The sequence below is a fragment of the Scyliorhinus torazame genome, chromosome 21, assembly GCF_047496885.1.
Source record: "Scyliorhinus torazame isolate Kashiwa2021f chromosome 21, sScyTor2.1, whole genome shotgun sequence".
NCBI classification, from domain to species: domain Eukaryota; kingdom Metazoa; phylum Chordata; class Chondrichthyes; order Carcharhiniformes; family Scyliorhinidae; genus Scyliorhinus; species Scyliorhinus torazame.
The window spans coordinates 62,489,804-62,515,386 of NC_092727.1; the positions used below are offsets into that span (position 1 = coordinate 62,489,804).

Consider the following 25,583-nt stretch of genomic DNA (forward strand, 5'->3'; position numbering starts at 1 on the left):
CACACGCAGAAACAGGGGAATGAGCAAGCATCACGCAAACAGTCATCCAAGGCTGGAATCGAACCTGGGTCCCTGGTTCTGTGAGGCAGCAGTGCTAAGCACTGTGCCACTGTGCTTGCTGACAATCAATATTCATTTCTGTCCAAAGTGACAGTCAAAATACTTATGGAGTGGAAAATGAACCAGTTTACAAGGAAATTAAAGCATTTTTTACCTGTCAGAATGAATTGAGTTGTCAGGTTGGCATCATATGTTAAGTAATGGGTTAAGAAACATTGCAATTAGTTGTCTCATTTATGTTAAGTATCCATTAATTGACACTGATACGTAAAGGGGCTTCAGGTGGCCTCTGTCAGGTGGTGTGTTGTTAAGGGTTTTGTGCGGAGGCTGTGAAAGTGAAATAAATGGTGTTTGGTGAAAAGTAACAAGAACTTTAGAATCTTCATATCACAGTAACTAAAACGGCTAACATCATACTCTGGGGAGCAAGAGTGGTGGTTCCTGTACCAGGCAGAGGGCTGTTCCTAACCAAATTATGAAGTGCTCACCCTGGCATCTCTAAGTTAAAGATGTTTGCCAGGAGTTATGCGTGAATGCTGGTATTGATGTTGATATCGAGAAGCTAGTCAAGCACCGTCAACAGTGCCGACTGCAACAGAGAATGTTTTCTACAGGCCCAACTTCACACTTGGGAATGGCCTGGCCAGCCATTGGCACAAATCCATACCGATTATGTTGGTCCATTCCTGGGCACAATGCTATTGCGCATGAGTGATGCACGCTCTAAATGGATGGACATTTCTCCTCTCATCGAAAGATTACATCAATGTTTTTCAACTCACGGATTACCTGAAGTCATGGTATCAGACAATAGAACCGTATTTACATCTGCTGAGTTTAAAAACTTCACCACTCTTAATAATATTAAACACATCACAGCTGCGCCTTAGTATCCACCATCAAACAGACAAGCCGAGAGAGCTGCTCAAACATTCAAGTCTGGTCGAAAGAAACTGTCCAGAGGAACATTAGAGACTAAATTCTCACAATGTTGCCCCAGCTATTGTACCACTCCGCATGCAACAATGGGAGTTTCACCAGCAGAACTGCTAATGAAATGTGGCCACAGATGACACTGAGACACATGTTTCTAAGTTTGCCAGTGAGGGTAGAAACCAACCTAACTCATCAGAAAGAAAGCATATAGTACAGCTCAATCATTTATAGTTAATGAAGTCATATATGTGAGAAACTGTGGTCGTGTGACAAGTTGGATCCCTGGAATTATTGTCTCTGACACCAGATCTCTGTCATACCAAATGTTGTGAAAAGTTTTGGGCCCTGTCTCTAAGGAAGGATGTGCTGGGTGAGGAGGTTCACAAGAATGATCTCTGGAATGAAGAGCTTGTCATATGAGGAACGGTTGAGGACTCTGGGTCTGTACTCGTTGGAGTTTAGAAGGGTGAGGGTGGATCTTATTGAAACTTACAGGATACTGCGTGGCCTGGATAGAGTGGACGTGGAGAGGATGTTTCCACTTGTAGGAAATACTACAAGCAGAGGACACAATCTCAGAGTAAAGGGACAATTCTTTAAAACAGAGATGAGGAGAAATTTCTTCAGCCAGAGGGTGGTGAATCTGTGGATCTCTTTGCCGCAGAAGGCTGTGGAGGTCAAATCACTGAGTGTCTTTAAGACAGAGATAGATAGGTTCTTGATTAATAAGGGGATCAGAGGTTATGGGAAGAAGGCAGGATAATGGGGATGAGAAAAATATCAGCCATGATTGAATGGCGGAGCAGACTCGATGGGCCTAGTGGCCTAATTCTACTCCTATGTCTTATGGTCTTACAAATGGACGTGGAGGGGCGGATTGCCCAGAAACACATGGGTCACTTGAGGAGTTGAGAGATGCTCCAGTGGTCAATGTTGTCATTCAAACATGCTTTCGAACCTGTGAGCACCAAAGTACCCGATCAACGTGTTATAGACATAACTGATCTCTCCGTGGAAGCGAGTAGTGCCAGAAGGGTTATTGCAATTCCTGTTAATGTCGATCCTGTGGAGGCATCTCAGATAGCAGAATTACGCCGATTCACAAGAAACAGAAAAACCATTCAAAGACTCGATTTATAATTGTCCAACCCATGTAAATAAAATTTAGTTAAATTTAGGACTGAGTGAATTAGTTATTGAAGATCGTATCAAGGAGTTAAAGGGGAGGGATGTGGTGATTGTCCCTTTAAGGACAACACAATGGAATAAGAGTCACATGGGTTGCATGGCCAATCGGAACTCAGAGTGTGGAATCACCCCATGGTGACAGAAACATTTTGGAAGCTAGCTTCAATCACAGAGCTGCTGTTCAATCCTTTTTAATAAATATGTCTTGTTTTCACTAATGAAGTCTGTGGAAGTGCATCTTTACACTGCTGGTGAAGACTATATAAAAGAGAGAGAAAGTAATTACCCAAGGATCACAGACATACTGTTTCAGGGGATCGGGTGTTAGCAATTAGTATTTAAACACTTTCTGATGCTCCTCTCTCTAATCAACATTTAAATAATTGTACCTACACTCACTTGTCAACAAATATGATTCTACTTAATCATTGAACAAGAGTTGCCTCAATTCTGCCCAATTGTATTTATTGGTACTTGAAAAGTATTCAATGTTTGGTTTAAAACTAATACAACCACCACCAGCCTGTTTAACTTAGGGCTTTGTTTTAATGGCCCACTCCTTTAACTGACTTAGTGATTGATCTGTAGCATTTCGTTATTAGTCCTGGATCAGCAGTCGGGAGTGGTCTGCTGGAAGGAGCTGCTCTTTTTACTAAAATGGTTGATCACTATAGTTGGCTCTTGGAGTCTAAGTTGATGTATTCCTATGAGAACAGGTTGGCTACTTTCAGAAACTGGCCGTTTACTGAATGCTGTCGATGTACACCTGAAAATGTGAGTTTGGGAATGTTACAGGGGGTGACACTGACTGATGATCTGTTTTGTATTTGTGCGTAGGGAAGAGGTTAAAGTGCTGCTGTACTGTGAGACCTTTACTTTCCAGGACAAAACTCAAACAGATTCAATAACTCCTGAAGTGGAAGAAACTCAGCTGGGACTTGATCAGAATTAGGAGCTGCCTAGGCAACCATCTCTCCACAAGACTACAGGCTAATATCTTTTTTTAGTGTGATATTAAATGTTTCTGGGTTTGTGTTGACTCTAAAATCCAAGTTGCAACCATACTTAAATCAAAATGGTAAGTTTTATTTTGTCAGTGACCTGGTATCAGATAATATCATTTGGATATTGGATACAATAATGTAAGTTACCAAATGCAGAGAGTAGAGGGGGTCCGAGGTCCTCTTGTGATCTCCCTGGCAGGGGTTTCTGGTGCTCCTTTGGATTATGACCTTTCTCTAAGTGACTGAAAGACAAATTAGTTAATTGTAACGTCGTTATGTCTCCCAATTTGTACCTCCCAAATCATTTGTTTAGCTTAAATACTTTTAAATTGCAATCTCATTGTCCTAGAACCTTTTCACATTGGAGGATTCTCAATTTTAAAACTGTTTTGTGACTGTGTTTTGATATGTACCGTAAATAGCGAAACTCTTAGGAATATAGAAAGTCAGAGATCTGGGCGTGCAGTTCCACAAATCTTTGAATGTGGCAACAAAAGTGGTCAAGGTAGTCAAAAAAGCAGACAGAACGCTTTCCTTCATTAGATGGGGCATTGAGGATAAAAACTGGCAAGTCATGCTGTAGTTGTACAGAACCTTGGTAAAGCCGCACTTGGACTATTGTGCACAATTCTGGTCGCCGCACTACCAGAAGGATGTGGAAGCTTTGGCGAGGGTGCAGAGGAGGTTTTACCAGGATGTTGCCTGGTCTGGAGGGTGTTAGCGATTGTGGAGAGGCTGCATAGACTCCGATTGTTTTCATTCGAAAGACTGAGTTTGAGGGGTGACCTGATAGAGGTCCACAAGATTGGGAGGCGTGGATAGGCAGGCACTCTTTCCCAGGGTGGAGAGATCAGTCACCAGGGGGCATAGGTTTGAGGTCTGTGGGGCAAAGTTTAGAGGAGATGTGTGAGGCAGGTTTATTACGCAGAGGGTGGTGAGCTTGAACACTTTGTAAGGGGAGGTTGTGGAAGCAGATACATTATCGGCATTCAAAATGCATCTTGACAAACATGGATAGGATGGGTATAGAGAGATACGGCACTAGGAAGTGCTGAGGGTTTTGGCCAAGGTTGGTATCCTGATTGGTACAGGCTTGGAGGGTCGAAGGGCCTGTTCCTGTGCTGTATTGTTCTTTGGGAGTGGGCGGGGTCAATTTAAACTGCCGTGATTTCCTCGCTCACCACCTATCCATAAACGGTATTCTTCTAAACTTCTGACTAAATGAAGCCTGTCTGGTTTAAAAAAAAAAAAAAAAAAATTATTAAAGGTTTTGATAAAATATCAATAACGAAATGAGAAAAAAAAAGAACCCAACAGGGTAAAGTACAAAACTCAATCCCTGTACATAAATAATAAATTAACATTAACACCCCGACTTAACACAGCAAGTATATACACCCCCTCAGTAAATAACAAAAACAATAATAAAGTAAACCCCCACCCCCCAAGCTGCTGCTGCCATTGACCAATGTCTATCGTTCTGCCAGAAAGTCTAAGAACGGTTGCCACCGCCTAAAGAACCCTTGTACTGACCCCCTCAAGGCGAATTTCACCCTCTCCAATTTAATGAACCCCGCCATATCGCTGATCTAGGATACCACGCTTGGAGGCCTCGCATCCTTCCACTGAAGGAGAATCCTTTGCCCGGCTACCAGGGACTCAAAGGCCAGAATACCGGCCTCTTTCGCCTCCTGCACTCCCGGCTCCTCTGCCACCTCAAATATTCTCTTTCCCCCCCCCCCCCACAAAAAAAAAAAAACGGCTCATCCTTGTCCCAGTCATGTGTGCCCTATGCAGCACCTTAAACTGTATGAGGCTGAGCCTCGCGCACGATGAGGAAGAGTTCACCCTCCCTAAGGCATCTGCCCATGTCCCTTCCTCCATCTCCTCTCCCAACTCCTCCTCCCACTTACCATTCACCTCCACCACCGAGGCCGCCTCCTCCTCCTGCATCACCTGGTAAGTTTCCGAGATCTTCCCCATTCCCACCCACCCCCCTGAGAGCACCCTGTCCTGTACTGTGTGTGGCAGTAGCCGTGGGAATTCCACACCTGCCGCCTGGCAAACGCCCTTGCCTGTAAGTACCTGAAGGTGTTCCCCGGGGGGAGCCCGTACTTCTCCTCCAGCTCACCCAGACTCGCGAACATCCCGTCCACAAACAGGTCCCCCAACTTTCGTATCCCTGCCCTGTGCCACCCCGAAAACCCTCCACCTGTTCTTCCTGGGGTGAACCGATGGCTCCCCTGTAATGGGGTCCATGCCGAGGACCCAACTACCCCCCCCCCCCCCCTGAGCTGCCTCCACTGCCCCCAGATTTTGAGGGCCGCCACCACCACCGGGCTCGTGGTATACCTCATTGGAGGGAGCGGCAGCGGCGCCGTTGTCAGCGCCATCAGACTCGTACCCACACAAGACGCCGTCTCCAGCCTCTTCCATGCAGCCCCCTCCCCCTCCATCACCCACTTGCGCACCATTGTCACATTGGCGGCCCAGTAGTGCCCATAGAGGTTCGGCAGTGCCAGCCCCCCCTATCTCTACTCCGCTCCAGGAACACGCTTCTCACCCCCTGAGTCCCTTGCGCCCACACAGACCCCATTATACTCCTGTTAACCCGCCTAAAAAAGGCCTTCGGATTAAACACTGGGAGGCACTGGAACAGGAACAAAAACCTTGGGAGCACCGTCATTTTGACTGACTGCACCCTACCCGCCAAGGACAGCGGCAACGCGTCCCACCTCTTGAGCTCCTCCTCCATTTGCTCCACCAGTCTTGTAAAATTAAGCCTATGCAGGCCCCCCCAGCTCCTGGCCACCTGGACCCCCAAATACCTGAAGCTCCTCTCCGCCCTTTTCAGTGGGAGCTCGCCAATCCCCCTCTCCTGGTCCCCTGGATGAACTACGAACAGCTCACTCTTCCCCATGTTGAGCTTGTACCCCCGAAAAGTCCCCGAATTCCCTCAGAATCCTCATTACCTCCGGCATTCCTCCCACCGGGTCCGCCACATACAGCAGCAGGTCGTCCGCATAAAGCGACACCCTATGCTCCTCCCCACCCCGCACCAACCCCTTGCAGTTCCTTGACTCCCTCAGTGCCATAGCCAGGGGTTCAATCGCCAGTGCGAAGAGCAGGGGGGACAGGGGACACCCCTGTCTCATCCCTCCGTGCAACCGAAAGTACTCGGACCTCTTCCTGTTCGTGGCCACATTTGCCATCGGGACCTCATGCAACAGCCTAACCCACCTGACAAACCCATCCCCAAACCCGAACCTCTTCAGCACCTCCCACAGGTACCACCACTCTACCCTATCGAAGGCTTTCTCAGCGTCCATCGCCACCACTATCTCCGCCTCCCCCTCCCTTGCCGACATCATGATAACGTTCAAAAGCCTCCGCACATTCGCATTCAACTGTCTCCTCTTCACAAACCCTGTCTGGTCTTCATGAATGATCTGCGGCACACAATTCTCAATCCTCGTGGCTAAGACCTTCGCCAGCACCTTGGCATCTACATTTAGCAAGGAAATCGGTCTGTAAGACCCACATTGCAGGGGAGCCTTGTCCCGCTTCAGGATCAAGGAGATCAGTGTCCGGGACATCGTCGGGGGCAAAGCCCCCCCTCCCTTGCCTCATTAAAGGTCCTGACTAACAGCGGGCCCAACAGGTCCATATATTTTTTATAGAACTCAACCGGGAAACCGTCCGGCCCTGGTGCCTTCCCCGCCTGCATGCTTCCTATCCCTTTGATCAGCTCCTCCAACCCAATCGGGGCCCCCAATCCCGCCACCAGTCCCTCTTCCACCTTTGGAAACCTCAGTTGGTCCAGGCAGCAGCCCATCCCTCCCTCCCTCCGGTGGGGGCTCGGATCGGTACAATTCTTCATAAAAGTCCCTGAAGACCCCATTGATGCCAACCACACTCTGCACCATACTCCCTCCCCTGTCCTTAACTCCCCCGATTTCCCTAGCTGCGTCCCGCTTCCAAAGCTGATGCGCCAGCATCTGGCTTGCCTTTCCCCCATACTCGTAGACCGCCCCCTGGGCCTTCCTCCACTGCACCTCTGCCTTCCTGGTGGTCACCAGGTCGAATTCGGCCTGGAGACTACACCTCTTTCTCAACAATCCTTCCTCTGGCTCCTCTGCATACCTCCTGTCTACCCACACCATCTCCCCCACCAGCCTCTCCCTCTCCCTCCGCTCCTTGTGGGACCTAATGGAGATCAGCTCTCCCCTCACCACTGCCTTCAGTGCCTCCCATACCATCCCCACTCAGACCTCCCCGTTGTCGTTGGTCTCCAAGTACCTCTCTATACTTCCTCGGACCCGCTCGCTCACCTCCTCGTCTGCCAACAGCCCACCTCCAAGCGCCACAACAGGCACTGGTCCCTCTCCTCCCCCATCTCCAAGTCCACCCAATGCGGGGCGTGGTCCAAAATGGCTATTGCCGAATACTCCGTATCCTCTACTCTCACTATCAGCGCCCTACTCAAAATGAAAAAGTCGATTCGGGAATAAACCTTATGGACATGTGAGAAGAATGAAAATTCCCTAGCCCCCGGCCTTGCAAATCTCCAAGGGTCCATCCCTCCCATCTTGTCCATAAACCCCCTCAGCAATCTAGCCGCCGCCGGCTTCCTACCGGTCCTAGACCTGGAGCGATCCAGTACCGTGTTAAAGTCTCCCCCCATTATCAGGCCCCCCACTTCCAAGTCTGGGATCCGACCCAACATATGCCGCATAAAACCTGCATCGTCCCAGTTCGGGACATACACATTGACCAGTACCACCCTCTCTCCCTGCAACTTATCACCACTACCGCCATTATCTGCCACAATGCTCGACGCCTCGAACGACATCTTCTATCCCACCAAGATCGGCACCTCTCGATTTTTGGCATCCAGCCCCGAGTGAAACACCTGACCTACCCACCCTTTCCTCAATCTTACCTGGTCTGCCACCTTCAGGTGTGTCTCCTGGAGCATGACCACATCCGCCCTGAGCCCCTTCAGGTGCGCGAACACGGGGGCCCGCTTAACCGGCCCATTCAGTCCCCTTGTGTTTCAGGTTATCAGCTGGATCAGGGGGCTACCCGCCCCCCTCCCCCGCTGACTAGCCATAACCCCTCCTCGGCCAGCCACGTGCCCGCACCCCACAGCGGCATACCCCCGTCTCGACCCCCCCCCCCCCACTCGCTCCAGCTCCCCCTTGACCATAGCAGCAGCAGCCCGATTTCTCAACCCCCCCCCCTCCCCCAGCTAGGACCCATCCTAGCTGATTTACTCCCCCCATTGCACTTCCGCAAGTCAGCTGACTCCTGCTGACCCTGGCCACTCCCGCTTCTCCTTCGACTCCTCCCATTGTGTGGCACACCCTCCTCTCCTGTTCCCCATCCATAGGCTCTCCCCCCTCCCCCTTCCACTCTAAGCGCGGGAAACAACCCTCTCTTCTGTCTCGGAGCGGCTGCAGGACATTCTGGGGGGGGGGGGGGGGGTGAACAGCCAGCTGTCGTGGTGCACATAGGCACCAACGATATAGGTAAAAAACAGGACGAGGTCCTACAAGCTGAATTTAGGGAGCTCGGAGTTAAACTAAAAAGAAGGACCTCAAAGGTCGTAATCTCAGGATTGCTACCAGTGCCACGAGCTAGTCAGAGTAGGAATGTCAGGGTAGAGAGGATGAATGTGTGGCTCGAGAGATGGTGCAAGAGGGAGGGATTCAAATTCCTGGGACATTGGAACCGGTTCTGGGGGAGGTGGGACCAGTACAAACCGGACGGTCTGCACCTGGGCAGGACTGGAACCGATGCCCTAGGGTGTTTGCAAGAGCTGTTGGGGAGAGTTTAAACTAATATGGCAGGGGGATGGGAACCGATGCAGGAAGTTGGAAGGTAGTAAAACAGGGACAGAAATAAAAGGCAGTAAGGGGGAAAGTGTAAGGCAGAGAAGCCATAGTCAAAAATCAAAAAGGGCGACAGTACAAGGTACAGTGACTGAGGGGAGCTCAGTGAATAGGACCAGGAATACTAAAAGAAATAAGACGGGAAGTGAAAACATTAATGGTAAGCGACGCGGCAGGTTGTTACATGAAGATATGGGTTCAACGACAAGGAAAATTAGGAGAAAGGTTAAGAGGAAATATAACTTGGGAGAGGTTACTGATCGAGGTGTTAAGATTCAGAACAGAGGTAAAAAAGCCAGCATAAGTGTACTTTACCTGAATGCTCGTAGTATTCGGAATAAGGTAAATGAGTTGAAGGCGCAAATCATCGTGAATGACTATGATTTAGTGGCCATTACTGAAACATGGTTAAGGGATGGTCACGACTGGGAGTTAAATATCCGAGGGTATCAAACTTTCCGGAAGGACAGAGTGGATGGTAAGGGAGGTGGTGTAGCTCTGTTATTTAAGGATGACATCCGGGCAACAGTAAGGGATGACATCGGTGCTAAGGAGGATAAGGTTGAATCCATTTGGGTGGAAATCAGGAATAGTAAGGCGAAAAAGTCACTGATAGGAGTAGTCTATAGGCCACCAAATAGTAACATTATGGTGGGGCAGGCAATAAACAAAGAAATAACAGATGCATGTAGAAATGGTACAGCAGTTATCATGGGGGATTTTAATTTACATGTTGATTGGTTTAACCAGGTCGGTCAAGGCAGCCTTGAGGAGGAGTTTATAGAATGTATCAGCGATAGTTTCCTAGAACAGTATGTAATGGAACCTACGAGGGAACAAGTGGTCCTAGATCTGGTCCTGTATAATGAGACAGGATTGATTCAGGATCTCATAGTTAGGGATCCTCTCGGAAGGAGCGATCACAATATGGTGGAATTTAAAATACAGATGGTGGGTGAGAAGGTAAAATCAAGCACTAGTGTTTTGTGCTTACACAAAGGAGATTATAATGGGATGAGAGAAGAACTAGCTAAGGTAGACTGGGAGCAAAGACTTTATAGTGAAACAGTTGAGGAACAGTGGAGAACCTTCCAAGTGATTTTTCACAGTGCTCAGCAAAGGTTTATACCAACAAAAAGGAAGGACGGTAAAAAGAGGGAAAATCGACCATGGATATCTAAGGAAATAAGGGAGAGTATCAAATTGAAGGAAAAAACATACAAAGTAGCAAAGATCAGTGGGAGACTAGAGGACTGGGAAATCTTTAGGGGGCAACAGAAAGCTACTAAAAAAGCTATAAAGAAGAGTAAGATAGATTATGAGAGTAAAATTGCTCAGAATATAGAAACAGATAGTAAAAGTTTCTACAAATACATAAAACAAAAAAGAGTGGCTAAGGTAAATATTGGTCCTTTAGAGGATAAGAAGGGAGATTTAATAATGGGAGATGAGGAAATGGCTGAGGAACTGAACAGGTTTTTTGGGTCGGTCTTCACAGTGGAAGACACAAATAACATGCCAGTGACTGATGGAAATGAGGCTATGACAGGTGAGGACCTTGAGAGGATTGTTATCACCAAGGAGGTAGTGATGGGCAAGCTAATGGGGCTAAAGGTAAACAAGTCTCCTGGACCTGATGGAATGCACCCCAGAGTGCTAAAAGAGATGGCTAGGGAAATTGCAAATGCACTAGTGATAATTTACCAAAATTCTCTAGACTCTGGGGTGGTCCCGGCGGATTGGAAATTAGCAAATGTGACACCAATGTTTAAAAAAGGAGGTAGGTCGAAAGCGGGTAATTATAGGCCAGTGAGCTTAACTTCGGTAGTAGGGAAGGTGCTGGAATCTATCATCAAAGAAGAAATAGCGAGGCATCTGGATGGAAATTGTCCCATTGGGCAGATGCAGCATGGGTTCATAAAGGGCAGGTTGTGCCTAACTAATTTAGTGGAATGCCTAACTAATTTAGTGGAATTTCTTGAGGACATTAACAATGCGGTAGATAACGGGGAGCCAATGGATGTGGTATATCTGGATTTCCAGAAAGCCTTTGACAAGGTGCCACACAAAAGGTTGTTGCATAAGATAAAGATGCATGGCATTAAGGGGAAAGTAGTAGCACGTATAGAGGATTGATTAATTAATAGAAAGCAAAGAGTGGGGATTAATGGGTGTTTCTCTGGTTGGCAATCAGTAGCTAGTGGTGTCCCTCAGGGATCAGTGTTGGGCCCACAACTGTTCACAATTTACAGAGATGATTTGGAGTTGGGGACCACCCTCTCTCCCTGGCAACATGCCAAACTTCACCCCCTTCCTATGCAGCACCGCCTTCGCTCGATTGTACCCGGCTCTCCTCTTCGCAACCTCCGCACTCCAGTCCTGGTATATATGGACCTCCGCGTTCTCCCACCTGCTGCTCCTCTCCTTCTTGGCCCACCTGAGCGCACACTCCCGATCGACGAACCGATGAAACCTCACCAGCACCGACCGTGGAGGCTCGTTAGCCTCGGGCCTCCTCGCCAGCACAATGGGCCCCTTCCAGCTCCAGGGGCCCCTGGAAGGACCCCGCTCCCATCAGCGAGTTCAACATGGTGACCACATAAGCCCCCACGTCCAGCCCCTCGGAGGCCCAGAATCCACAGATTCTTCCGCCTCGACCGATTCTCCATCTCCTCGAACCGCTCCTGCCATTTTTTGTGGAGTGCCTCGTGCGCCTCCTCCTTTACCGCCAGGCCTAAGATCTCGTCCTCATTGTCAGAGATCTTCTGTCGAGCCTCGCGGATCGCCACCCCCTGGGCCGTCTGTGTCTCCAGCAGCTTATCAATGGAAGCCTTCATCAGCTCTAGCAAGTCCGTTTTAATTTATTTGAAGCAGCGCTGGATACCCTCCTGCTGCTCCTCCGCCCACTGCATCCACGCTGCCTGGTCTCCGCCCGCCGCCATTTTGTTCTTCTTCCCTCGCACCTTCTTCGGGTCCACCACCTTTTTTTGTTGCCCCGCTCCTGGTTGAAGCCATATACTGATGGGGAGCTGTTATAAACTCCTTCCCACACCGGGAAGCATCGAAAAAGTGCCGTTTGGGGCCCTGAAAAGAGACCAAAAGTCCGTTTTTGCGGGAGCCGCTGAATGTGCGACTTAGCTCTGCATAGCCGCAACCGGAAGTCGAAGCCCGTCTGTTGACACCATTATGTTAGAGCAGTTAATACTTGGGCCATTAGCACCATCATTGGAGATTAGGTTCAGCGAAGGATTGCCGTTCAAAGTTGGCTGGGCAGACTGCCTGCTGGGCCGTTGTGTTATCTTGGCTGGCATATTTGTGCTTTGTAAGAGTGTTATATTCCAGCTGTTTGAGGTGCTAGCCTTTTAAAAAAAATTTGGAATGGCTCAAACCTCTGGAAGCCAGCATATGACCAGCTGCAACCACCTTATTAGCTCAGCAATTGTCCATTTTGAAAAGCGTAAGGTTGACTTTGGTCCAGTTGATAAAGATATCGACTATGACAGCAGATTTGTTGGAAGTTATCAAGTCAGAGAATCTTTCTTTGAATGACAATGTTGTTTCTGCAGAAGGTATCAAATTAATCCCACCTCTCCTCTTTCCCCATAGCCCTGATAACCTCTTTCGGAGAAGTTGTTATTGAATCTTGATGGAGTCTTCAATATTCCGCAAAAGGGGTGGACACTGGCGGGATTCTTCAATCCCGCGGCAGAGTGTCCACGCCGTCGTAAACGCCATCGCGTATTACGTCGGCGTGAATGGGCCACTCCCACGTCTAATTCTGGCCCCTACAGGGGACCAGTACGGTTAGAGTGGCGCCGGCGGGACTCTGCTCTTTTCCTACGGCTGCTCGGCCCATTCGGGTCGGAGAATCGGCGCGCTGGCCGCGTGGAGTGGCTGGCGACCGGCGCCGCGCCACCATGCCGACGCCAATGGTACCAATTCTCCGCACTGCGGTTAATCGTGCGCCGGGGGGGCGTGATCCGTTCATGGGGATTCTCCGGCGCGGGGTTGGGAGAATCCCACTCCTGTTCGACAATAACTTCCCACAGGGAATTAGACACTAGTTGAGGGTAAAATGAGCTGAGCTACTCGAGATGGGGCCCAATTCTACTTGAATCGTTCCAAAAAGCAGACATGAGGCATTGAAAAGCCCATTGTAGAATTTGATGATTCATGCTCTCTGAATAGTTTAGAATTTTTTAAAAGGAAATGTGTGATGACTATATGTAAAGCAAACTGCCAGAAATTGAGGATTTAATGAATTTTTGGATTCTGTGGTTTCAATGAGGGAAACTGATCATCGACTTCAGAAACCGTAGCATGACCCCCCCCCCCCCCCCCCCACATCAATGGCTCCGAGGTAGAGATGGTCGATAGCTTTACGTTTCTGGGGGTCACCATCACCAACAGTCTGTCCTGGTCCACTCACGTTGATGTAACAGTCACGAAAGCCCAACAACGTCTCTACTTCCTTTGGAAGCTAAAGAAATTCGGCATGTCTGCATCGACTCTCTCAAACTTCTACAGATGTGCCATAGAGGGCATCCTATCCGGCTGCATCACAGCCTGGTATGGCAACTGCCTGGCCTAAGATCGCAAGAAACTGCAGAGTGTGGTGAACTCCGCCCAGCACATCACACAAGCTTGCCACCCGCACATTGATTCTGTACACACCTCCCGCTGCCTCAGAAAGGCAGACAGCATTGTCAGTGACCCCTCACACCCAGACAGTGACTTCTTCCAGACCCTTCCATCAGGCAGAAGATACAGAAGTCTGAAGACCCGCACATCCAGACACAGGAACAGCTTCTTCTCCAGTTATTAGACTTCTCAATGACTCTCCCTTGGACTGATCTGTTCCCTGTAAGAGCACTATTCATGACGTCTGTGCTGCTCTTGTTTGGCCTTGTTCCGCACTGTAACCAATCACTATTTGTTGATGCAGTACTATGTCGATTATTCTTTTGTCTACTATGTACGTACAGTGTACATTCTCTTGGCCGCAGAAAAATACTTCGGTACACGTGACTATCAATATCAATCATGTTTTCTATTGCTTCTCTGAAATTATTTGCACCTTCTGCAACTGGAATTGAAAATCCATGCGTTGTGGTAATTCTGCAGTGTTCCTCCTCTCTCTTCTCTCTCTTTTCTCCCCCCTAGTGCTATGAAGCTCTCTGGTGGTTTAGGAGTAGTTTTCTTCCAGTTCAGCCGTGAGCTCTGTCACTTCATTGACTGTGATGTCCGGACTGGTTTGTCTCCAGATGTTGATGTTTTTATTAACGGTTTCTCTACAGATGGCCAAGGCTGGATTTCTACATTGTCCAACCGAGAATGAACCTGACGTCGCCACCTGCTTTTTTTGCCTGAAGGAACTGGAAAGCTGGGAGCCTGAAGATGAACCCTGGTAGATGGGGAGTGGGAGGGAATATATTCATCATTAAGTCTATTGGAATAAATTTTGGTTAGAGTTTGATTGAAGCTGTGGGTAAACTGGGATTTAGTGCTAAGGTGCAGCTAACTAGGCATCTTGTGCTAAAGTGTCATTTAGTGCAGGAGGCAACCATTTGACCCATTGTCTGGGCCATCACCTTGAGAGTTCTCGAATGAATCCTCTGCTCTTGTGGGAGATTTCTAATGTAATATGTCATGTTATAATACCTTGGACTTCTGTGCTAAGTAAGGGATTGGGTCAGTGTTTTCACTTATTAAGACTAGGCACATAAGAACAGTTTACATGGATATGAAGCTTGAAGAAATCCGAGTTGTGCATGCGTGCTCTGCTCAAAGCAAAATGAAGTACAGTGCATGATCCAACAGCCACGCTGCACTGGAAATGTAGCTCACAACGGCACAGCGTAGCCATTGAAAGCCGGGAGACCTTATTCCCGGGATCTACACGGCTTGCAACGCTTTACAAGATTCACTGCAATCTCGCGAGATGTCGCGATGTGAATCCCTCCCACAATAGGCAGGATCAAGATTTGCTGAGGTATCGGAGGCTTTGGGATTCAACCCTTCGCCTCAGAATCCTCAGACGAATGCCATTCAGCACAGGGGACCAGAAGGAACGGTGCTTATGGGGAGGGGGGGGGGGGGGGGGGAGGAGGGAAACATTAACAAGGAGGAACTGTCCAACTTCTCCACTTCATAGAATCATAGAATCGTAGAATTTACAGTGCTGAAGGAGGCCATTCGGCCCATCGAGTCTGCACCAGCTCTTTTGAAAGAGCACCCGACCCAAGACCACACCTCCACCCTATCCCCATAACCCAGTAACCCCACCCAACACTAAGGGCAATTTTGGACACTAAGGGCAATTTAGCATGGCCAATCCACCTAACCTGCACATCTTTGGACTGTGGGAGGAAACCGGAGCACCCGGAGGAAACCCACGCACACAGGGAGAACGTGCAGACTCCGCACAGACAGTGACCCAAGCCGGGAATCGAACCTGGGACCCTGGAGCTGTGAAGCAATTGTGCTAACCACCGTGCTGCCCACTTGTTTTCCTTAAAGCAGATAAGATCATTTGAGCTTCTCCAGTAACTAAACAGCTTTCATTCTTGATAACTATTCTGGTAATTAATGTCCTCTCCCAATACCTTGACATCTGTGACTAGAATTATATGTAATCCACCAACTGAGACCTAACCAGGATATTATCAAGGATTGGCATAAATTCCTGGCTGAGGATCAGTCTTCACCCTGTCCTGCAGTTGGGAAAATTTCTATATGTTTACACCCTCTGGTCTCTTCCTTGAACAGTGCACCATTTTATACCCCCGACATCCATCCATACCAGAATGCAGCACTTCACATTTGTCCACATCCTCCTGCTCCTCCTATCCTTTTTATTGTTTACTGTATTTTGTATTTCAAAAACAGCAGCAGCCCTAGGACACTGACCAGTGAGCAACAATGTCCACCCTCTGGAAAGCCATAGTTGATACAGTCTGTCTTCTGTCGCTCTCATTCCTTTTTTTATACTGGTATGTGGAACTTTGACAATAGCCCATAATTTGCATACCCTGCAAGTTATATACTCCGGAGGTACACCAAGATGTGCTGGGGGACTAAACCTCCCCCACCCCTGCCAACCACTTTCAAGAGGTCAACATGTAAGGACTACACAGCAATTTACTGGGAAGTTGAAACTTTGGATGGGCAATTACTCTGCTATCCTCGGACATGAGTTTTTGCTCTGGACTCCCACCATCGGGAGCATCCTTACTGCATCTATCCTGTCTAGTCCTGTTGGAATTACAGGTTTCTGTGAGATTCCTCCCCCGCTAATTCTTCTGAACTCCAGCAACTACAATCCTGACTCCATCTCTGCTCGTACATCAGTCCCGCCATCCCAGGAATCAGTCTGGTAAACCTTCGCTGCACTCCCTCTGGAGCAAGAAATTAAAAATGAAAATCGCTTATTGTCACAAGTAGGCTTCAAATGAAGTTGCTGTGAAAAGCCCCTAGTCACCACATTCCGGTGCCTGTTTGGGGAGACTGGTACGGGGATTGAACCCGCGCTGCTGGCCTGCCTTGGTCTGCTTTAAAAGCCAGCTATTTATCCCACTGTGCTAAACCAGCCCAGGTTTTGTAAGTTATGGACTATTGTCAAAGTTCCACATTCCGGAACATCCTTTCTCCGATAAGGAGACCAAAACTGCACACAATATTCCAAGTGTGGCCTCACCAAGGCCTTGTATATAAGACATCCCTGCTCCTGTATTCAAATCCTCTCGCAATGAAGACCAACACACCATTTGTCGTCTTTAGCGCCTGCTGCACCGCATACTTACTGACTCGTGTACAATGACACCCAGGATTTGATGCACATTTCTGCCCCTTCCCATCTATAGCTACCCTGATAATTTCCCTTTAATTATCCAAATTACACTGCATCTGCCATTCATTCACTCAACTTGTCCATATCATACTGAAGCATCTCTGCATCCTCCACATAGCTCCCCCTCCCACCCAGCTTTGTGTCATCTGCAAATTAGGAATTATTACATTTAGTTCCCTCATTTTCATCTGCCACTCTTGAGATGCACAAGTAATTTTCCTTCAAGATTTGTGACTCATTTCGGCAAGGGAGTGGGTGGGGGGTCGTTTTCTGGTCTGGGCATTGGTGGGGGAGGGGGTTACAGTTGTGTTTTCTCATGACTAATCTTTATTATATTCTTTTCCTTTTTCCTCCTCCACCTTTCCCAACAGGTTGGAACATCAACGTCACTCTCCAGCTTGTGCATTCCTTGCTTTGAAAGCTGATGTTTTCGATCTGACTGTGGAAGAGTTCTTCAGATTGGAAATGGAACGGCTGACGTTGTACATGGTGTGTGCTCTTTTAGTGGAAAGGAGATGAAACTCTGGGCTTGGGAGGAGATTCATTCACCTGATATTGGTGCAATAAGATTGCAGTAGAGGGAGCTTTTACTCTAGGCTGAATTGAGACATTTCTAAGTTCACTTGTGGCGGACTTTGCAGGGAATTTCCCACCAGGTCTCCTGGCGAGTTCCCCACCGTTATCAAAAGACACTTGGGCACTTTTGTTTGGAACAAGGGGAGTTTCTCCCTGGTTTAGTCCACACTTTGGGTGAAACTTAATAGCCGCGTTGTGCTTAAGTGAGAGTGTGACAAGGCCGTGGAGAAATGCGCGGGCGCTGATCTGTTTGTGATCTATTCAGCCAACTCCCGTGGGCAAAATCCAGATCTCACCTTTGTGTGGTGTGGAACCAATAATCACCACTTTTAACAGGAGCAGCCCCCGTGATCTAACAGCCTCCCCAGCAAGTTGTCATGCGGGTGCCGATTAGTAATCCTTTTTAAAAACGAGAAGAGCTGCTGCGGGGAACCGAGGAGGTGAGTAACCTTCTTAGCTCCCAGGCAAAGAGCCTGGTGGCATGGGGATTCTGCCCTGGTGGCATGGGGATTCTGCCCTGGTGCTCAGAGGGGGGGTGGGGGAGCCGTGTGGGGGGGGGGGGGGGGGGGGGGTGTGTGAGGGAGACACGCGCTGTTGAGATGTGGCAGGTACGGGTGGCTTCATCTGCAGAAAGTGCACCCAACTAGAGCTCCTCACAGACTGCATGGTTCGGTTGGAGCAGCAGTTCAATGCACTTAGGAGCATGCAGGTGACGGAAAGCGTCATAGATAGCAGTTATATAAATGTGGTCACACCGAAGGTGCAGGCAGAGAAATAGGTGACCACCAGAAGGGGCAGGCAATCAGTGCAGGAATCCCCTGTGGTTGTCCCCCTCTCGAACAGGTATACTCTTAGCCTATCAGGGGGAAAACAGCAGCAGCCAGAGCAGTGGCATCACGGCTGGCTCTGATGTTCAGCTGGGAGGGTCAAAGCGCAGAAGAGCAATAGTCATAGGGGACTCTATAGTCAAAGGCACAGATAGGCGCTTCTGTGGACATGAAAGAGACTCCAGGATGGTATGTTGCCTCCCTGGTGCCAGGGTCCAGGATGTCTCGGAACGGGTAGCGGGCATCCTGAAGGGGGAGGGCAAACAGGCAGAGGTCATTGTACATATTGGTACTAATGACATAGGCAGGAAGGGACATGAGGTCCTGCAGCAGGAGTTCAGGGAGCTTGGCAGAAAGTTAAAAGACAGGACCTCTAGGGTTGTAATCTCGGGATTACTCCCTGTGCCACGTGTCAGTGAGGCTAGAAATAGGAAGATGGAGCAGCTAAACACGTGGCTAAACAGCTGGTGTAGGAGGCAGGGTTTCCGTTATCTGGACCACTGGGAGCTCTTCCGGGGCAGGTGTGACCTGTATAAGAAGGACAGGTTGCATCTAAACTGGAGAGGGATAAATATCCTGGCCGCGAGGTTTGCTAGTGTCACACGGGAGGGTTTAACTAGTATGGCAGGGGGGTGGGTACCGGGGCAATGGGTCAGAAGGTGAAAGCATTGAGGGAGAACTAGGGAATAGGGACAGTATGGCTCTGAGGAAGAGCAGACAGGGAGATGTTGCTGAAAACAGTGGGGCTGGTGGCCTGAAGTGCATATGTTTTAATGCAAGAAGTATTACGGGTAAGGCAGATGAACTTAGAGCTTCAATTAATACTTGGAACTATGATGCTGTTGCCGTTACAGAGACCTGGTTGAGGGAAGGGCAGGATTGGCAGCTAAATGTTCCAGGATTTAGATGTTTCAGGCGGGATAGAGAGGGATGTAAAAGAGGTGGCGGAGTTGCGCTACTGGTTAGGGAGAATATCACAGCTGTACTACGGGAGGACACCTAAAGAGGGCAGTGAGGCTATATGGGTAGAGATCAGGAATGAAAAGGGTGCAGTCACAATGTTGGGGGTTTACTACAGGCCTCCCAACAGCCAGCGGGAGATAGAGGAGCAGACAGGTAGACAGATTTTGGAAACAAGTAAAAACAACAGGGTTGTTGTGATGGGAGACTTCAACTTCCCCAATATTGACTGTGACTCACTTAGTGCTAGGGGCTTAGGCGGGACAGAGTTTGTAAGGAGCATCCAGGAGGGCATCTTGAAACAATATGTAGATAGTCCAACTAGGGAAGGGGCTGTACTGGACCTGGTATTGGGCAATGAGCCCGGCCAGGTGGTAGAAGTTTCAGTAGGGGAGCATTTCAGGAACAGTGACCACAATTCATTAACTTTTAAAGTGCGGGTGGACAAGGATAAGAGTGGTCCTCGGGTGAATGTGCTAAATTGGGGGAAGGCTAATTATAACTAATATTAGGTGGGAACTGAAGAACCTAGATTGGGGGTGGATGTTTGAGGTAAATCAACATGTGGGAGGCTTTCAAGTGTCAGTTGAAAGGAATTCAGGACCGGCATGTTCCTGTGCGGAAGAAGGATAAGTACGACAAATTTTGTGGACCTTGGATAACGAGAGATATTGTAGGCCTCGCCAAAAAGAAAAAGGAGGCATTTGTCAGGGCTAGAAGGCTGCGAACAGACGAAGCCTGTGTGGAGTATAAGGAAAGTAGGAAGGAACTTAAGCAAAGCGTCAGGAGGGTTCGAAGTGGTCATGAAAAGTCATTGGCAAATAGGGTTCAGGAAATTCCCAAGGCTTTCTACACGTACATAAAAAGCAAGAGGGTAGCCAGGGAAAGGGTTGGCCCACTGAAAGATAGGCAAGGGAATCTGTGTGGAGCCAGAGGAAATGGGCGAGGTACTAAAGAAATACTTTGCATCAGTATTCACCAAAGAGACGGAATTGGTGGATGTTGAGTCTGGAGAAGGGTGTGCAGATAGCCTGACTCATATTGAGATCCAAAAAGACAAGGTGTTGGGTGTCTTGAAGAATAGTAAGATAGATAAGTCCCCAGGGCCTGATGGGATATACCCCAGAATACTGAAGGAGGCTAGAGAGGAAATTGCTGAGGCCTTGACAGAAATCTTTGGATCCTCACCGTCTTCAGGTGATGTCCCGGAGGACTGGAGAATAGTCAATGTTGTTCCTTTGTTTAAGAAGGGGAGCAAGGATAATCCAGGGCACTACAGGCCGATGATCCTTGCGTCAGTGGCAGGGAAATTACTGGAGAGAATTCTTCGAGACAGGATCTACTCCCATTTGGAAGCAAATGGATGTATTAGCAAGAGGCAGCATGGTTTTGTGAAGGGCAGGCTGTGTCTCTCGAACTTGATGAGAGTTTTTCGAAGAGGTCATAAAGATGATTGATGCAGTTAGGGCAGTGGATGTTGTCTATATGGACTTCAGTAAGGCCTTTGACAAGGTCCCTCATAGTAGACTGGTACAAAAGGTAAAGTCACACGGGATCAGGGATGAGCTGGCAAGATGGATATAGAACTGGCTAGGTCATAGAAGGCAGAGAGTAGCAATGGAAGGGTGTGTTTCTAATTGGAGGTCTGTGACTAGTGCTGTTCTGCTGGGACCTTTGCTGTTTGTAGTATATATAAATGAATAAATGATTTGGAGGAAAATGTAACTGGTCTGATTAGTAAGTTTGCAGACGACACAAAGGTTGGTGGAAGTGCGGATAGCGATGAAGACTGTCAGAGGGTACAGCAGGCTTTCGATCGTTTGGAGACTTGGGCGGAGAGATGGCAGGTGGAGTTTAATCTGGACAAATGTGAGGGAATGCATTTTGGAAGGTCTAATGCAGGTAGGGAATATACAGTGAATGGTAGAATCCTCGAGAGTATTGAAGAGATCTAGGTGTACAGGTCCACAGGTCACTGAAAGGGGCAACACAGGTGGAGAAGGTAGTTAAGAAGGCATACGGCATGCTTGCCTTCATTGGCTGGGCTTTGAGTATTAGAATTGGCAAGTCATGTTGCAGCTGTATAGAACCTTAGTTAGGCCACACTTGAGTATAGTGTTCAATTCTGGTCGCCATACTACCAGAAGGATGTGGAGGCTTTAGAGAGGGTGCAGAAGAGATTTACCAGGATGTAGCCTGGTATGGCGGGCATTAGCTATAAGGAGCGGTGAATAAACTCGGTTTGTTCTCACTGGAACGACGGAGGTTGCGGGGCGACCTGATAGAGGTCTACCAAATTATGTGGGGCATAGACAGAATGGAAAGTCAGAGGCTTTTTCCCAGGGTAGAGGGGTCAATTACTAGGGGGGCATAAGTTTTAAGGTGGGAGGGACAAGGTTTAGAGTATATGTACGAGGCAAGATTTTTTACACACAGGATAGTGGGTGCCTGGAACTCGCTGCCGGAGGAGGTGGTCGAAGCAGGGACGATAGTGAAATTTAAGTGGAATCTTGACAAATAAATGAATAGGATGGGAATAGAGGGATACGGACCCCGGAAGTGTAGAAGATTGTAGTTTTGATGGGCAGCATGGTTGGCACAGGCTTGGAGGGCCGAAGGGCCTGTTCCTGTGCTGAACTTTTCTTTGTTCTTTGTTCTTAGCAGAGGGGTGGCTGCCCATGGTCTTGGCTGGGGGGGGGGGTTCCGGGGGGGAAACTCTAACCCGTATCTGGCTGCCCCACTGACTACCCATAACTCCCTCTGGCCACGTGGCTGAAGGCTATTGCGAATTGTGAGTCATAGTTTAGTGAGCCCTTTCCCAAGTGGATTCCTGTGGGTAGGCTTGGCATGTGGGAATGTAACATCTAAAGCAGACTGTGATGTCTGGACACTGAATGGGGCGCCAGCATCTGAACACCCAGGGGTTGGGTCCCAGCACCAGGGACGTTACCGCAGCCAGAAGGTGGGTGACTTCACCCGGGGGGGGGGGGGGGGGGGGGGGGCGGGGGGAGACCCGCGCCCGGTCTAGGTAACATTACCTGCGGGGGGTGTGGGGTCGGTGAGCCGGGTCCCTGCTGTGTCCGGGGATGCATGAACAGGATGTGTGCCGGGGGGGGGAGGAAAGAGGAGAACGAAAGAGGGCGTGAGCAATGGGGAGGACTGGAGGTTCCCAGGATGGAAGACGTCACTGGTTGTCCGTCTCACACTCTCCCCAATTCCTTGTACGTGGTTTTTCATGATGTGGAGATGCTGGCGTTGGACTGGGGTGAGCACAGTAAAACAGGTTTGTTTCGATGTCACTAGCTTTCGGAGCACTGCTCCTTCCTCCGGTGAATGAAGAGGTATGGAAACATATATATAGACAGATTCAAAAGATCTGACCTGTGAAATCCTACCGACTGTCCTGGCTTGACACAATTCACACCTCTTTAACCTGGGCTTACCCCATCTCTGGATCTGTAAAGATTTAATCACCTGCTAATGCTCGCATTCCAAGCATTGTTTGGCATCTTTGAATTTGTATATATATGTGTTTCTGGGACATACCTCTTCATTCACCTGAGGAAGGAGCAGCGCTCCGAAAGCTAGTGACATCGAAACAAACCTGTTGGACTTTAACCTGGTGTTGTAAGACTTCTTACTATGGTTTTTCATGTAATGGAGTGATCTGCCTGGACTGCATGCAGAACAATACTTTTCACTGTACCTCTGTACACATGACATATCTAAATCTATTTAACCGTATGGTTGATAGTGGACCCAGCGGAATGTGCTCTCGTGGTGCGGCTGGTAGCTCTGGCAGCCAGACGCCGGAGAAGGCAGTGGCAATGTAAAAGTCGACAGTGGACGATATGCTGAGCCTCGCCCACACCTTGCGGACCCGGCCTCCCATCAAGCCAGGATGGGATCCAGAGCAGGAGGCCCACCATGGCCCAACGTGTAGAAGGGTCATTGGTCCTTCAAGCAGATACTGCATACCACAAGAGGCTTTGCCTCAAGGGGATGGTTCGACACCTTGTGGAGGAGAATACCCACTCCTGTCATGGTCACCGCAGCTTTGAAACTGTACACCACAGGATCATTTCAGGGCTCGAGTGGGGACTTGTGTGGTATCATACAAGCTACAGCCTGCAAGTTTGCCTGGGCAGCAAACCGTATTACGTTTGACATGGACCAGGCTCAACAAGATGCCTGGGCAGCAGGATTCACCGCCATCGACTGGATGCCCCAGGTCCAGGGGCTATCAGAATGCACTCGTGTTGTCTTGTGCTCACCTGGCTGTCTAGGAGTGCCCCACATCAACAGGAAAGTGTTCCACTCCCTCGACATCCAGCTCATGTGTGACCACCAACTGAAGATCACGCATGTGTGCATGCTTCTCAAGAGTGTGAACGGCAACTACATCCTGGGCAGTCTCTTTGCGGACCGCCCCAAGACTGCCGCTTAGATCTTGGGAGATGAGGGATACCTGTTTAGGACCTGGCTAATGATGCCAGTATGGAGGCTGGTGACCGATGCGGATACCCAATAACACGAGGCCCATGTGGCCACCCGGGCTGTAATTGAACAGTGCAACTGATTCCTCAATGCGGTTCCGATGCCTCAACCGCTCGGGTGGTGCTCTCCAGTACACCACCACAAAGTGGGCCACCCTCTGGGAGGTCTGCTGTGTCCACCATAACCTGGCACAGCAGCAATGTGCTGGAGGGGGAGGAATCCATGGTCACCTCACTGAGGAGGATCAGCAGAGGCTGGAGGATAAGCCCAGAAGAGCCGCCGGACCAGATGGAGGATGGGCAGCGGTGGCGAGGGTCTGGCAAGCCCAGAGGGTCTGGCGGGCCCATCATCCCCACCCCCTGCCATTTTCCACCCTCGCAGGGTCTATGTAATATCAATCCAGGGTGATGGGACTGTGTCAGCACTGTCGAGGGAAGGGGAGTGCTAACCTGCAGAGAGCCAAGCACTGGTACTCCTCAATCTATGCCATAGTCTGACCCCTGCCTGTCTGCTGAGTGCTCGCTCTCACCATCACCTGCATGTGCTGTGCCAGGGAGCGGAGTGGCAGGAATCCAGGACCCCTATGTCCGGGGTTCGATTCTGGATCGATCGGGTTTGAAGGAGTAGCTGCTGCTCAGCTCGGCTCATCCGTCTGGTAGCGGGCGTTGAACTTGTCCTTGCTTCTGGTGTTGCTGCAATTGGCGATGGCTGTGACCGGGGTACCAGGACCAAGAGAGTGAACACGTGGCGGACACTTCTTCTTATACTTTGGGGTTTCCGCGCTCTTTTGGGCGGTCCTTCAATTTGGGCCTTACTAATTGGGTGATCCCTGATCACTCCGTTCGATTTCTTAGCCAATAAGTGGGCGGGGATCTGGATGGTTGGGGGCGTGTCCCAAGTGGTCACTGACCCCGTTGTTTGCGTTTCCCTTGGATAGGGAGTGGCGCCGAAATGTCTGGGACTGTCCCGATTGCTCGAGTACCAGTCCTTTGTTTTGGTGAAGATGGGCCATCAAATGCTAATCTGCCCCATTAAAATGCTAATTGGTCGGAGTTTCAATACCGTCTGCTTATCGATACTCCTTGCTTACAAATATGCATTTCAGGCTCTCGGCCTGCCTGAGTCTTGGCTTGTCCGTTTTACCCGCTAGACTTTGCGAGTTTCCCTGTACCTAGTTGGAAGTGGCCATCCCAGATGGCTACACTCCGTCCTCTTGATCCTCAACGCGAAGCGTGAAGGATCACAATACTGGGTCTTTTTCTCTGAAATGCCGGGTACCCTCAACCAAGGACAGTTTCTACCCTACTCTGTCCTATGGGTCAAAAACATTTACCTAAATTTCCCTAAACAACACATCTAAAAATTCCCAGGGAGCCATTTAACATTCAGTAAAAAGGGAACCTGTAACTGTCTCTAACTAGACTACACTCATGCTGCTATTAAACAAAGAACTTATCTTACAATACAAAAATCTGATAGCATCATATTTCTTCTTATTACTAACATTCATACACAGAAAAATAAACTTTATTAACAAAACAATAACCGCGGAATTTATTATAGAGGAAGGTTCAGAAAGAGTGTGGGGTTTGCTGAAATCCGAGGAAAGGGGCTCTAAATGTGTATACGATAGTGTGGGATGCCCTCCTCCTCCTCCTCCTCCATTTTCGCAATCTAATTGTCTGGATGACACTGCACAATATGGCTTCCACTTAACAAGATTCTCATACCATGCACACCATGTGGGGGGTATCGTTGGCTGGGATCTATTTTGTAGTGTCTGGGCTGGGGG

General features: G+C 49.0%; 1 protein-coding gene across 1 annotated transcript in view; it reads left to right on the forward strand.

Annotated features, from left to right (window-relative positions):
• The first annotated feature begins 2,824 nt into the window (after window positions 1-2,824).
• The window catches only part of LOC140397987 (baculoviral IAP repeat-containing protein 5.1-like), a 43,875-nt gene continuing 21,116 nt past the window's right edge, over window positions 2,825-25,583 (forward strand). Inside the window, exons 1-3 of the mRNA XM_072486229.1 lie at window positions 2,825-2,958; window positions 14,380-14,489; window positions 17,303-17,420. Of these exons, the coding sequence (XP_072342330.1) occupies window positions 2,842-2,958; window positions 14,380-14,489; window positions 17,303-17,420 (345 nt within the window). The 5' untranslated portion in view covers window positions 2,825-2,841. The remainder of the gene's footprint in view (window positions 2,959-14,379; window positions 14,490-17,302; window positions 17,421-25,583) is intronic.